The following is an 11,453-nucleotide window of genomic DNA, read 5'->3' as shown; positions in this document are numbered from 1 at the left end:
GAGGTCCTCGCGGAGCCCCGCCCATCCCGCGCGGAGATTGCGTCATCTTAGGTGTCCTCAGCAATGCCTGTATAGAATTCCAGAGTCGCTGTTGCCTTTTGCCCTCATTTCCGGTGAGTGTCCGGCAGGGCCACGCGTCTCCCCGAACGGAGAGACTGGGGGCGTTGTTGCCTGGCAGCGCGCGGGCAAGCCTGGACTCAGGCGGCGCACAGGACAGTCCGACTCCGTGCGGAGCCCTCCCTGAGGTCCGGGTCCTTGCGGCCACTGCGGCCACTGAGGTGGGGGCGGCGGCGGCGGGGACTGGGCCGGGCGGAAGAAGTCGAGCCCAAGACATTTCCGGTTCCGGTGTCAGTTCGAGGCGCCGCCGCCGCCGCAGCCGCCGGAGCCGCGATGCCTAAAGGAGGTGAGGGGCGGGCGCGCGTGTCCCGCAGGCCTAGAGGGGCGGCCCGAGTCCGGCTCCCGCTGTCCCCTCAGCCCGTGGGCGTCTCTGAGAGCAACGCAGAGGGAGGCTGTCCGCACTGGTTGAGAGCCAGGCCTGGGCCTCGACGCCCAATTGTCCCGATGGGGAAACTGAGGACTGTGGTGTCCAAGAGCCACTCCGTCAGTGGTCTGAGGAGTTTCGGAAGCTCTGGGTCCTGGCCAGCGTAGAAACCCGGATCTAGGATGCGCTTCTCCGGGCCTAGGGGTTCTGGAATTTATCCCACTTTTAGGCTGGCCGGGAACTGAGTCACCGCGTCCCGCGCTTGTGCCGGGCCCGCCTGCCTCTCGCGTAAAACGTGGGCCTTTTCTGGCTTCGGTTCAGCCAGGCCTGCGTAGGAAGACTTAAGGCGATGCCCATGAGCCTTGCAGACCTGGTTTCGACTCCCCTGTTCGGTAACGGCTCGGTGTGTTCCTTTGAGCCAGTCGCTCCACCTCCTGTGTCTCCGTTTTCTCTTTTGCCAATGGGAATAACGATTGTACCGACCTCGTAGTACTGTTGGGAGGCTTCAACTAGGTAATCCACGTGGAGTGGGCAGTACAGTGCCAGGCAGTCGTTAAAAGTGCCCAGTGAAGCAATAACTATTCCTATTTTTAAGGCTTTGCCAGCTCTTGGCCTTCTAAGAAGGTCCATGACTGCCCAGTCCATTGTAGCCCGTCCTCTATCCTGTTTCCCCCTTTAGAATCGATATTCCCCAATTTGAATCCCAGCCGTGTCACTGTCTAATTCTGTGGTCGTGAACAAGTTAACCTCCCTCTCATCTGAAACACTGGGCTAATCCTTAGCTGGGTGAGTTGGGGCTGGGGTGGTAAAATGATAGCGCTCACAGAGTGCCTGGCTACCTCCTGGCACAAAACAAATATATTTGTATTGGTAGCTCATGTGTTATGTTGGTTAATGCACTCAACCCACAGAAACATCTGCCTGGAGCGTTTTCAAACCTAAATCGCTTCCTGACTCCAGAGATAATTGGGCATTACAGAGCTAAATGTGTTTAAACCTAGCTCTCTACTGATTTATTCTGTAGCTGGAAAAGTCTGCTATTGTTCCCCAGTCCCTTCATCTGTAAAAGGAGGTTGCTGAATGAGCCATCCTCCTTCCAAAGTTTTACTTAATGGATACTTTGGGCAAAGGTTGGAGGTTACAATTAGAAAACCTTAAATATGAATTCATAGCTAAATGGTCTTTGGGCTTGTGAAAAGCTTTTTTGGGTAGACAAGGTGTACGTTTTCTTGGGTTAATCTGAAAACTGCAAAAAACCCTGAAGGTGTTAAAAGTATCAACCTCCCCAAGAGCAAAGGACCAACTCTTGTTTGCGTTATGTTAACTGCAAAGTGTTTTTTAAATTTCGAGTCGTTAATGTTGCCTGGTGTATTAAGAGAGCAAGAAAGGGTGTTGGTTTTTTTCTTGGCACACTTGCTGTCTCACAATAGGACTTTAGTAAGCATATACTTAGACACCCCTGGGAATCTAGGTAGTCATTAAAAATGGGTGGTGTGGTCTGTAGCAGCCCAATTATGGCTCTGCAGCTGCTGTAAGGAATCAGGAGACCAGTATCTCTGCTACCGCCTCTGGAGTGTAGAGCAACTCTGGCTGATGACAGAGTCTCTGCTCAGAGACAGACTCTGGAAATCAGGTGGGCCTCAGCTTCCAGGAGAGGTCGTGTGTGGAAGTCGAGGCCACAGCCACTCCTGCATACTCGGGGACCAGCAGAGGGGGATGCCATCCTGCTTTAAAACTGGCTGATGGCTTTAGCAAGGGTCAGCCTGGTGTCCCGGCTGAAGAGGGTCAGACTATAAAACTGACACTTTAATTGCTAGGCACATTTTTAACTTTTAAGACTTTGTAGTCAGGTTTGTTTTCAGCTGTACTTTGCCAATCATTTCTAAGTCTAAGCACAAAGTTTTTGCCTGTAGGTTTGGGTTTTTTGTTTTTTGTTTTTTTTTTGCCTTAAGTATTCTCTTTTTGCCAAACTACTAAGATGAACATGAGATATTTTATTGTATTTCTGATATCTGCAGTAAATTGCTTATGTGCTCAGTGGTGGTTTTTGTTGTTGTTGTTGTTTTTCCACCAAATACTAGATTAGAGGGAAAAGTAACCATTAGCTATTTTTTTTTAATTTTTTTGCTCTGTGGCCCAGACTGGAGTGCAGTGGCGCAGTCTCGGCTACTGCAACATCTGCCTCCCGGGTACAAGCGATTCTCAGCCTCCCAAGTGGCTGGGATTACAAGCATATGCCACCATGCCCAGCTAATTTTTGTATTTTTAGTAGTGAGGGGGTTTCACCATGTTGACCAGGCTGGTCTTGAACTCCTGACCTCGAGTGATCTGCCTGCCTTAGCCTCCCAAAATGCTAGGATTACAGGCGTGAGCTGCCGTGCCCAGCTATTAGTGAACATTTTTGTAGTGCTTATTCAGTAGCAGGCACTGTTCCAGCAGCTTTCTGTATATTGATAAATTCATCTATCTTTGTGACAACCCTGTGAGGTAGGGACACAGATGAGGAAACTGAGACTGAGAGGTTAACTACCTGCCCAAAGTCATCAAGCCAGTAAGCGTAGAACCTGGGAGTCAGACTCTAAACTTCGTGGTGTTCAGCACTCTGCTTTGGTCTAAGTCTCCTAGTCTATGAAATGGGACCAGCTATCACTCCTGTACCATAAGTTTATTCTGAGAATCAAATGTGCCCCTGGCTGGCCGGGCGCAGTGGCTCACGCTTGTAATCCCAGCACTTTGAGAGGCTGAGGTGGGTGGATCACGAGGTCAAGAGATCGAGACCATCCTGGCCAGCCAACAAGGTTAAACCCCGTCTCTACTAAAAATACAAAAATTAGCTGGGCATAGTGCCCACGCTTGTAGTCCCAGCTACCTGGGAGGCTGAGGCAGGAGAATCGCTTGAACCAGGGAGGCAGAGGTTGCGGTGAGCCGAGATTGTGCCACTGCACTCCAGCTCGGGCGAGACTCCGTCTCAGAAAAAATAAAAATAAAAAAATGCGCCCCTGGCTGTGACCAAACATTGCGAAAAAAGCCCTTATAGTGACGGCAGGGGTGTAAGTGGTACATGTTTCTGTGGTTGCATCCGAGTCCACTATGCTTGGATTGTAAGGGACCAGGGGATGTGGCCAGTCACTGCAGTGCACCGTCTGCCATGTCCTCCCCTCCGGTCTTCTGTGTGGGAGCCATCATTTAGTACACAGTTTGGTGATGCATCAGATGGTCACAAGTTGCTTCCTGTGTGCCTCTGAACACAGGGTGGAGGAGGTGTTGGTTTGGGTGGTGCTGGGTGAGGGGTAGGTGAGGCCTCTGTGGCCTCTGATGAGAGCACTCCAAGCAGGACACAGCCCTTGGGAGGTCAGAACAGTCGAGGCAGCTGCCTCCCCCCTCACATTCTAAACTGCGGGTCCCTGCAGGGAGAAAGGGAGGCCACAAAGGCCGGGCGAGGCAGTATACGAGCCCTGAGGAGATCGACGCACAGCTGCAGGCTGAGAAGCAGAAGGCCAGGGTGAGTACGTGCCTGTCCAGGCCACGCCAGTGGCCCAGGGTGGTGCTCTGCTAATTTGGTTCACAGAGAGGCCAGGCAAGGACTACCCATTCGCAGGGACAAGCTAGCACGTGGCGGTCGGGAGGGCAGTGAGCCCCAGGTGTGAGTCTCAGAACAACCAATGACAGTCAGGGCATGGGCATCCTCTGCCTGGATGGGTTAGAAAGAACTGTGGCCGCTCTGCAGCAGCTGCCTTAGTAGGGCCCTGTTCTTGGTCTTGTGCACCTACTTTCTGGAGGCTCTCCCTCCTGCAGGCCCTGTCCATTCACAGCTCAAGCTCCCAGCACCCCTGCTTGTCTGCTGCAGCCACACAGGACGATTTGCCACACTGCACATGACATGTGCCCTGACTTCCCACACCCCCATCAGCAGCATGCTCTCCATCCCTGGAGACGTTGTTTAGCCTCTCCTCCTCTGTGACTTGTGCCTCCCCTCCAGCCAGAGCTGATTTAGTAGTTCCCTCTCCTCTGCTCCCATAGTACATTGTTCAGGCCCCTGTTAGGAAATAGAATACATTCCCATCGTCAGCATCTGCATCCTTACCACATCATTAGATTGATGCCTGGATCAAGGGCCTAAGGGAGCAGTCAGGGCCAGATGGGTACACAGCCGTGACGTGCCCCAGGAGCCTCAAGAAGGGAAAGGCCACATCCAGCTGTGGGGTCTGGGAGGGGTCCTTGGGGGAGCCGGCAGCTGAGCAGGACATGGAGAATGTGTGGGCAAGTGCCAAGAGATGAAGGACATGAGGTTTCTGTAAGGGGCATTTTTGGTGGGAAGGCAAGAAAGGTGGAGGGAAGCAGCCTTCTGAGGTGTTGTTCTGGGAAGCTGGTGCATGAGGTCACCTGTGTGGGTGGGTCGGGGGGGATGGCTTGCCATGGAGTGAAGTGGAGAGCGGAGAGGACTTGCCTGGGAATGCCAGCATGATTTGGCAGCTGCATGCGGCAGGTGGGAGCTGAGCAGGATGGTGGTTTTCAGCCTGGTGGCTGAGTCCTGACTCCAGGAAACAAACTTCTCACCCTGGCTGAGGTGGCTGGGTTAGGAAGGGGAGCAGGGCCTTCTGTGGCTGTGTGAGGGGCTTGCTGGACTATGGGAATGGCCTCTAAGCTGTGGTGCTGAGTGTGTAGGCTGCCTGTGTCTGGCCCAGGTCCCATTCCCTGGGGGCCAGGGTCACAGTAGGACCCTTGTCATCCTTGGTTCCATCCTTCCAGCGGCTTGATTTCTCAAGGTCCACAATCTGGGGGGTGATGGGGTCACAGTCTTGGGGATTTGTTTTGCATTTTTGATTCTGCAGGTTGTCCATTTCTGAAACAGGAAGAAGAGGAGCAAAAAGAAAGTGGAGATGGGGCTGCAGGTGACCCCAAAAAGGAGAAGAAATCTCTAGACTCAGATGAGAGTGAGGATGAAGAAGATGACTACCAGGTACTGAGTCTTTTGAGGACCTGGGGCCTGGACTCATTCATTCAACAAACAAACATTGAGTGACCGTTTAGTACCAGTCCCAAAGGTAGATGCAGACAACGTCCTTGCTCTTGAGGGTTTACACTCTATGGGAGATATAGACAATAAAGAAGTAAACAGAGAGTGTCATTTCAAGTAGTGAGAAGTGTTACTAACAAACAGACTGTGATTGAGGGGACCTGGAAAAGCATTGTGGTGGTGAAGCAACTTATACACTGAGATCTCAAAAACAAGGTGCAGCCAGCTGTGTAAAAATTGGCATGCAGAGCAACTGAGAAACTAGATTAGCAAGCGCAAAGGTCCTGTGGTGGGAATAAGCTTGGCATGTTCAAGGACCAGACAGGGGCCAGTGTAGCTGTGACTTAGTGGGTAAGGAGCAGAGTGGTCCAGATGCAGGAGAGATTGGCAAGGGCACCTCCTGTGTAGTTGTTGAAGGGGTTGGGGTTTCTTTTCTTTCTTTTTTTTTTTTTGAGACAGAGTGTTGCTCTGTTACCCAGGCTGGAGTGCAGTGGTGCGATCTCGGCTCACTGCAACTTCCGCTTCCTGGGTTCAAGTGATTCTCCTGCCTCAGCCTCCCGAGTAGCTGGGACTATAGGTGCGCACCACCACGCCCGGCTAATTTTTTGTATTTTTAGTATAGATGGGGTTTCACTGTGTTAGCCAGGATGGTCTTGATCTCCTGACCTCATGATCCGCCTGCCTCAGCCTCCCAACATGCTGGGATTATAAGCGTGAGCCACCGCCCCGGCCCCTTTTTCTCTTTTTTTTTTTTTTGAGACAGGGTCTCGTTCTGTCACCCGGGCTGGAGTGCACGGCTCACTGCAGCCTCAACCTCCCAAGTAGCTGGGACCAAAAGCACACGCCACCACACTCAGCTAAGTTTTAAATTTTTTGTGGAGATGGGGATCTCACTATATTGCCCAGACTGGCACCACATTCAGCTAATTTTTAAATTTTTTATGGAGACGGGGATCTCACTATATTGCCCAGGCTGGTCTCCAACTCCTGGGCGTAACTAATCCTCCCACTTTAACCTCCTGAGGTGTTGAGATTACAGTATGAGCCACCATGCCTGGCATGGGACTTGTTTATGGTGGGTAGTGGCAGCTGGGGAAGGCCTTGAAGGGTGAGAGAGACATGACCAGATATGCGTTTGTTTGCTTTTTTTTTTTTTTTTTTGAGACGGAGTCTCTCTGTCGCCCAGGCTGGAGTGCAGTGGCGTGATCTCAGCTCACTGCAAGCTCTGCCTCCCGGTTCACGCCATTCTGCTGCCTCAGCCTTCCAAGTGGCTGCGACTACAGGTGCACGCTGCCACGCCCGTTGATTTTTTCGTGTTTTTAGTAGAGACAGGGTTTCACCATGTTAGCCAGGATGGTCTTGATCTCCTGACCTCGTGATCCACCTGCCTTGGCCTCTCAAAGTGCTGGGATTACAGGTGTGAGCCACCACGCCCGGCCTCCAGATATGCTTTTAAAAGATTATTTTGGCTTCTCCATGCAGAGTGAATGATAGGATGGTAAGAGTAAGAGCAGTGTTTAGATCAGAAGTCCTGGGCATGGCGTGGTGGCTCACGCCTGTAATCCCAGCACTTTGGGAGGCTGAGGCAGACGGATCACTTGAGGTCGGGAGTTCGAGACCAGCCTAACCAACATGGAGAAACCCTGTCTCTACTAAAAATACAGAATTAGGCGGGGGTGGTGGCTTATGCCTGTAATCCCAGCTACTCAGGAGGCTGAGGCAGGAGAATCCCTTGAACCCGGGAGACCGAGGTTACTATGAGCCGAGATTGTGCCATTGCACTCCAGCCTGGGCAACAAGAGCGAAATCCGTCTCAAAAGAAAAAAAAAAAAAAGGAAATCGTGGCTTGCCCTAGGGTGGTGACAATGGCAGTGGAGAAGAGTGGACAGATGTAAGCTGTATTTGGGGGTTGCTGAAGGAACGAGGAATCAAGGATATGCTTAGGATTGCAGGGAGGGTCCGGTTGGGTAAAGGATGAATCTCAAGTTCTGTCTTGGGCATGTTAAATTTACAGTGCCAGGCATCCGAGTGGAGGTGTAAGTGTGCAGCTGGACTGGAAGTGTGTGGAGGGAGCTCTGTGGAGTCAAAGGTGTCTCCCTGCCCCCTTAAGGAGAATTGATGGAATTGACAGCACCTGAAACTTTGACCAAACCTGCTGCATTGAGAACACACTCCTTTCTTCTGGAACTTCCCCAGGGGAGGTGGAAGGGTGCAGGTTCCAGATTCTTGGGCCAGCACCCCAAACCTGTAGTCTGTGATCCAGTGGCTCATTCTTGAGTTACATGTCCAGTCCATCAGCTAAGGTGGGCAGGAATTGGAACTGGTCCTGACAGCACACACTTGGCCCACCCTGCCCTGGGGATTCCAGGCCAGCGCTTCTTGCAAGAAGAATCAGGCATGGGATTCCATGGAAAACTGCTTTTGGAAGCTGAGCTTGAAGTGGGGGAGTGGCACTGTGTGAGTGCTTGCAAGCTGGGGTAGGGCGCACCTCTTATCTACCACCTACTTCCTGGTTGACTTAGGCAAGTTACTGGACCCTGAGCAGCCGTTCTGTGGGCTCTTCCCGGGCTGGTGAAGATGCTCCAGAGAGCTGTCCCCACCATGAGACTTGGGCTGAGCACTATGTGGGCTAGGGGTGGAGCATGAGTTTGTCCTCATCCAGATGGGCTGTTTAGAGATGGTGGGAGTGGCCCTCAGGGGCTCCACAGGACCTGAACTCCAACAACCAGCTTCTTGCCCTGTTCTAGCAAAAGCGCAAAGGCGTCGAAGGGCTCATCGACATCGAGAACCCCAACCGGGTGGCACAGACAACCAAAAAGGTCACACAGCTGGATCTGGACGGGCCAAAGGAGCTTTCGAGGAGAGAACGGTAACATCACTGGCTGGGCCTTGTGACCCAGGGAATACAGGCTAGCAGTTGGCCTGTGGGATGCTAAGGTCCCCAGTTGGCTGGGAGCTGTGGCTGTTTATTTCTGTCTCATTCCCCAACAGCCCTCCAGTAGCCTTTAAAAAGCCACACAGAATTTGTTTTCACCAATTGATACGTGGTATCAGGGGAAATAGGACAATAGACTGAGACCTGAGCATTGCGCTTGAGGTAATGGTACAGGATACAGAGGGTTGCCCTCCATTCCCCTCTTCCAGAGCACCACACCCCGGGGAGACTTCCCTTACCCCACTGATCTGACCATTCCTGACCTGCATCCATCTGTAGTGTCATGGCCCTGGGGACTGGAAGAGGTCTGTGAGCCTGTGCGGCCAGAAAGGCAGTCCAGCCCAGCGCAGCTCAGCCAGCTGTCCCAGGCCTCTCCAAGTCTCGTGTGAAAATGAGGCTGCAAATATCTTCCTCAAGAGTTGTATGAGGATCAAGATCATGTACTGAAGCACCTGGCACAGGACCAGTCCTTGACTGGTGCCCTGACTGTTGGCAGCCGCCAGGTGACCTCAAGGGCCTTACAAGAGGTTGAAGCCTGCTGGTTTCTCTCCTGAATGGGCATTTAGGATAATGGCGGAAGGGTGTGTCTGTGAAAGCCTCATGGGGAAAGCCATGAGCTTGGGTGTGATTGCAGCTGCTAAGGACCCTTCTGTCCCCCTTCAGTAGTTTCTCTCGGCATTGACTTCAAAAACCCAGCAACCTGGGTATTCTGCCACTGTAGTATTCTGCCATTGGCACAACTGTGCAGCCTTCAATAAGGCTGTGCCCTCTGGCCAGGCGCGGTGGCTCAAGCCTGTAATCCCAGCACTTTGGGAGGCCGAGACGGGCGGATCACGAGGTCGGGAGATCGAGACCATCCTGGCTAACACGGTGAAACCCCATCTCTACTAAAAAAAATACAAAAAACTAGCCAGGTGAAGTGGCGGGTGCCTGTAGTCCCAGCTACTCGGGAGGCTGAGGCAGGAGAATGGCGTGAACCCGAGAGGAGGAGCTTGCAGTGAGCTGAGATCTGGCCACTGCACTCCAGCCTGGGTGACAGAGCAAGACTCCGTCTCAAAAAAAAAAAAAATAATAATAAGGCTGTGCCCTTTCTGGGCATCAGTGTCGTCACCAGTAAAAGGGATCCTATTGTTCCCTCCCTCTGCCCTTTGAGGTTGCAGAGACGCCGTGCCTGGCACTTTGCTTTCACCGAAGGGCGCTGCAGAGCCTTTGGGCTGCCTCGGTCATCATTCCTGAGGCTCAGCTTAGAGGCTTCTGAGTGTGGCATGTCCTTCCTGGGCTAGGATCTTTAGGTCACCAGGTATTATCTCCTCATCTCTGTAGTGAGGCATCTGCTCCTTCCACTCCTCTAAGTCCCTCTCCCTCCCCTCTGGCTACCTCCCATGCCTGATTTCTCATTACTCCCCAGCTCTGTGTACCCTGAAGACCTCTGGGAGGCCGAGTCTCTTCCCCAGCCTCCTGCCAGGCAGGGCCCTCCCCCACTCCAACACTTGGCTCTTCCAGGAATCCAGTGCCAATAGGCCCTCCGATCTCACCCCGAAGGGCATCCACTCCAGTTCAGAATCTCAAGCTTGGGAAGATCTTCAAAAGGAAGCGAATGACCCTCACCACTGACTCCATTCAGGGGGTTCATTCCTGACACCTTTGTCCCATGGGAGCCCAGCGATTATTCCCATCCCCCTACTGATGGGGGCTGTGTCTTTGGGGGGCAGCACCGTGCACATCTGAGCTGCTGTAAGAATGGGTCGTGTGGTGTTGACCTGAGACTGGGTGTGTCTGTTTCCCATTGTGGTCCTCATCCTATGCCCTGTGGCTGCTTCTTCCACTTCACTCCTTTTTTTGTTTGTATTTTTTAGAGATAGGATTTCACTCTGTCACCCAGACTGGAGTGCAGTGGCGCAATCATAGCTCACCACAGCCTTGAACTCCTGGGCTCAAGCAATCCGCCTGCCTCAGCCTCCCAAGTAGCTGGGACAACAGATGTGTGCCACCACATCTGGCTAATTTTTAAATTTTCTTTGTTGTACGACAGTCTTGCTATATTGCCCAGGCAGGTCTCAAACTTATAGCCTCAAGTGATCCTATTGTCTTGGCCTCCCAGAGTGCTGGGATTACAGGCCTGAGCCAGTGCGCCTGGCCCTTCATTCATTGTAGGATATGGTCCCCACTGCTTTCATCCTCCTGGTCATCTTCCCTGGAACACTCCTGGCCTGGTCCCCCTTCTCTCCATGGCCACCAGAGCCTGATCATGAAGCCCTCAGGCATCCTCCCCTCCCTGCTGTAGGTGGACATTGTCCCCTCTCCCACTGAGGCTTTCTGGAAATCATAGATGTTCTCTCCCTGGGCCTCTTCTTCCTGCTCACTTTCTTGGTGAACGTCCATCAAGCAGGGGGTTCATGGAGCCAGGGACTCACAGCCAGAGCACCCCTTCCACCTTGGCCCTAGGCCGAATCCCTGGCCTTTATTCTGACTCCCATCCAGTTTGGCAAACAGTGGTGGGAAAGATGTCCCCGTGACACCATTTTATCCACACAGAGAAGAGATTGAGAAGCAGAAGGCAAAAGAGCGTTACATGAAAATGCACTTGGCCGGGAAGACAGAGCAAGCCAAGGCCGACCTGGCCCGACTGGCCATCATCCGGAAACAGCGGGAGGAGGCTGCCCGGAAGAAGGAAGAGGAAAGGAAAGGTAAGGGCTGGGTTGTGCATGCAGGGACAGCCCCCAACTTTGGTCCTGGGCCAGCCACAAAGCCCTGAACTCGTGTCCCTGTCCGCGTGGTGATGATGAGGTGAGGAGTGATTACTGCCTAGAGAGCCCACACTCCCTATGCCTGCCACTTGCCGGGGGACCAGGAGGGTCCAGTGACATCATGGAGTCAGTTGTGGGTTGAAGTCCCAGCACAGCACTGTCCACAATAGGTGGAGTTACTACTCCTAACAGCAGGAGGTCACAGGAAACCACACCCCTAGTACAGACCTTGCCTGAGACTCACAGGTCCCACCAAGGTCTCTGGTGCCTTAG

General features: G+C 52.8%; 1 protein-coding gene and 1 long non-coding RNA gene across 2 annotated transcripts in view; one reads left to right on the top strand and one right to left on the bottom strand.

Annotated features, from left to right (window-relative positions):
* Nucleotides 1-345: 345 nt before the first annotated feature.
* PDAP1 (PDGFA associated protein 1) overlaps nucleotides 346-11,453 on the top strand; it is a 12,779-nt gene continuing 1,671 nt past the window's right edge. Inside the window, 5 exon segments of the mRNA NM_001266283.1 lie at nucleotides 346-403; nucleotides 3,892-3,983; nucleotides 5,334-5,441; nucleotides 8,246-8,367; nucleotides 10,969-11,120. Coding sequence (NP_001253212.1) covers nucleotides 391-403; nucleotides 3,892-3,983; nucleotides 5,334-5,441; nucleotides 8,246-8,367; nucleotides 10,969-11,120 — 487 coding nt within the window. The 5' untranslated portion in view covers nucleotides 346-390.
* LOC144339707 (uncharacterized) lies at nucleotides 2,458-3,475 on the bottom strand. The gene is made up of 2 exons (XR_013415064.1): nucleotides 3,422-3,475; nucleotides 2,458-2,610 (listed from the first exon to the last, which is right to left on the bottom strand). It is a non-coding gene; the product is annotated as an uncharacterized LOC144339707 (long non-coding RNA).

Source organism: Macaca mulatta, chromosome 3 (assembly GCF_049350105.2).
Source record: "Macaca mulatta isolate MMU2019108-1 chromosome 3, T2T-MMU8v2.0, whole genome shotgun sequence".
NCBI classification, from domain to species: Eukaryota; Metazoa; Chordata; class Mammalia; order Primates; family Cercopithecidae; genus Macaca; species Macaca mulatta.
The sequence above is the reverse complement of the archived record's forward strand: the minus strand, read 5'-3'. Positions and strand labels throughout refer to the sequence as shown.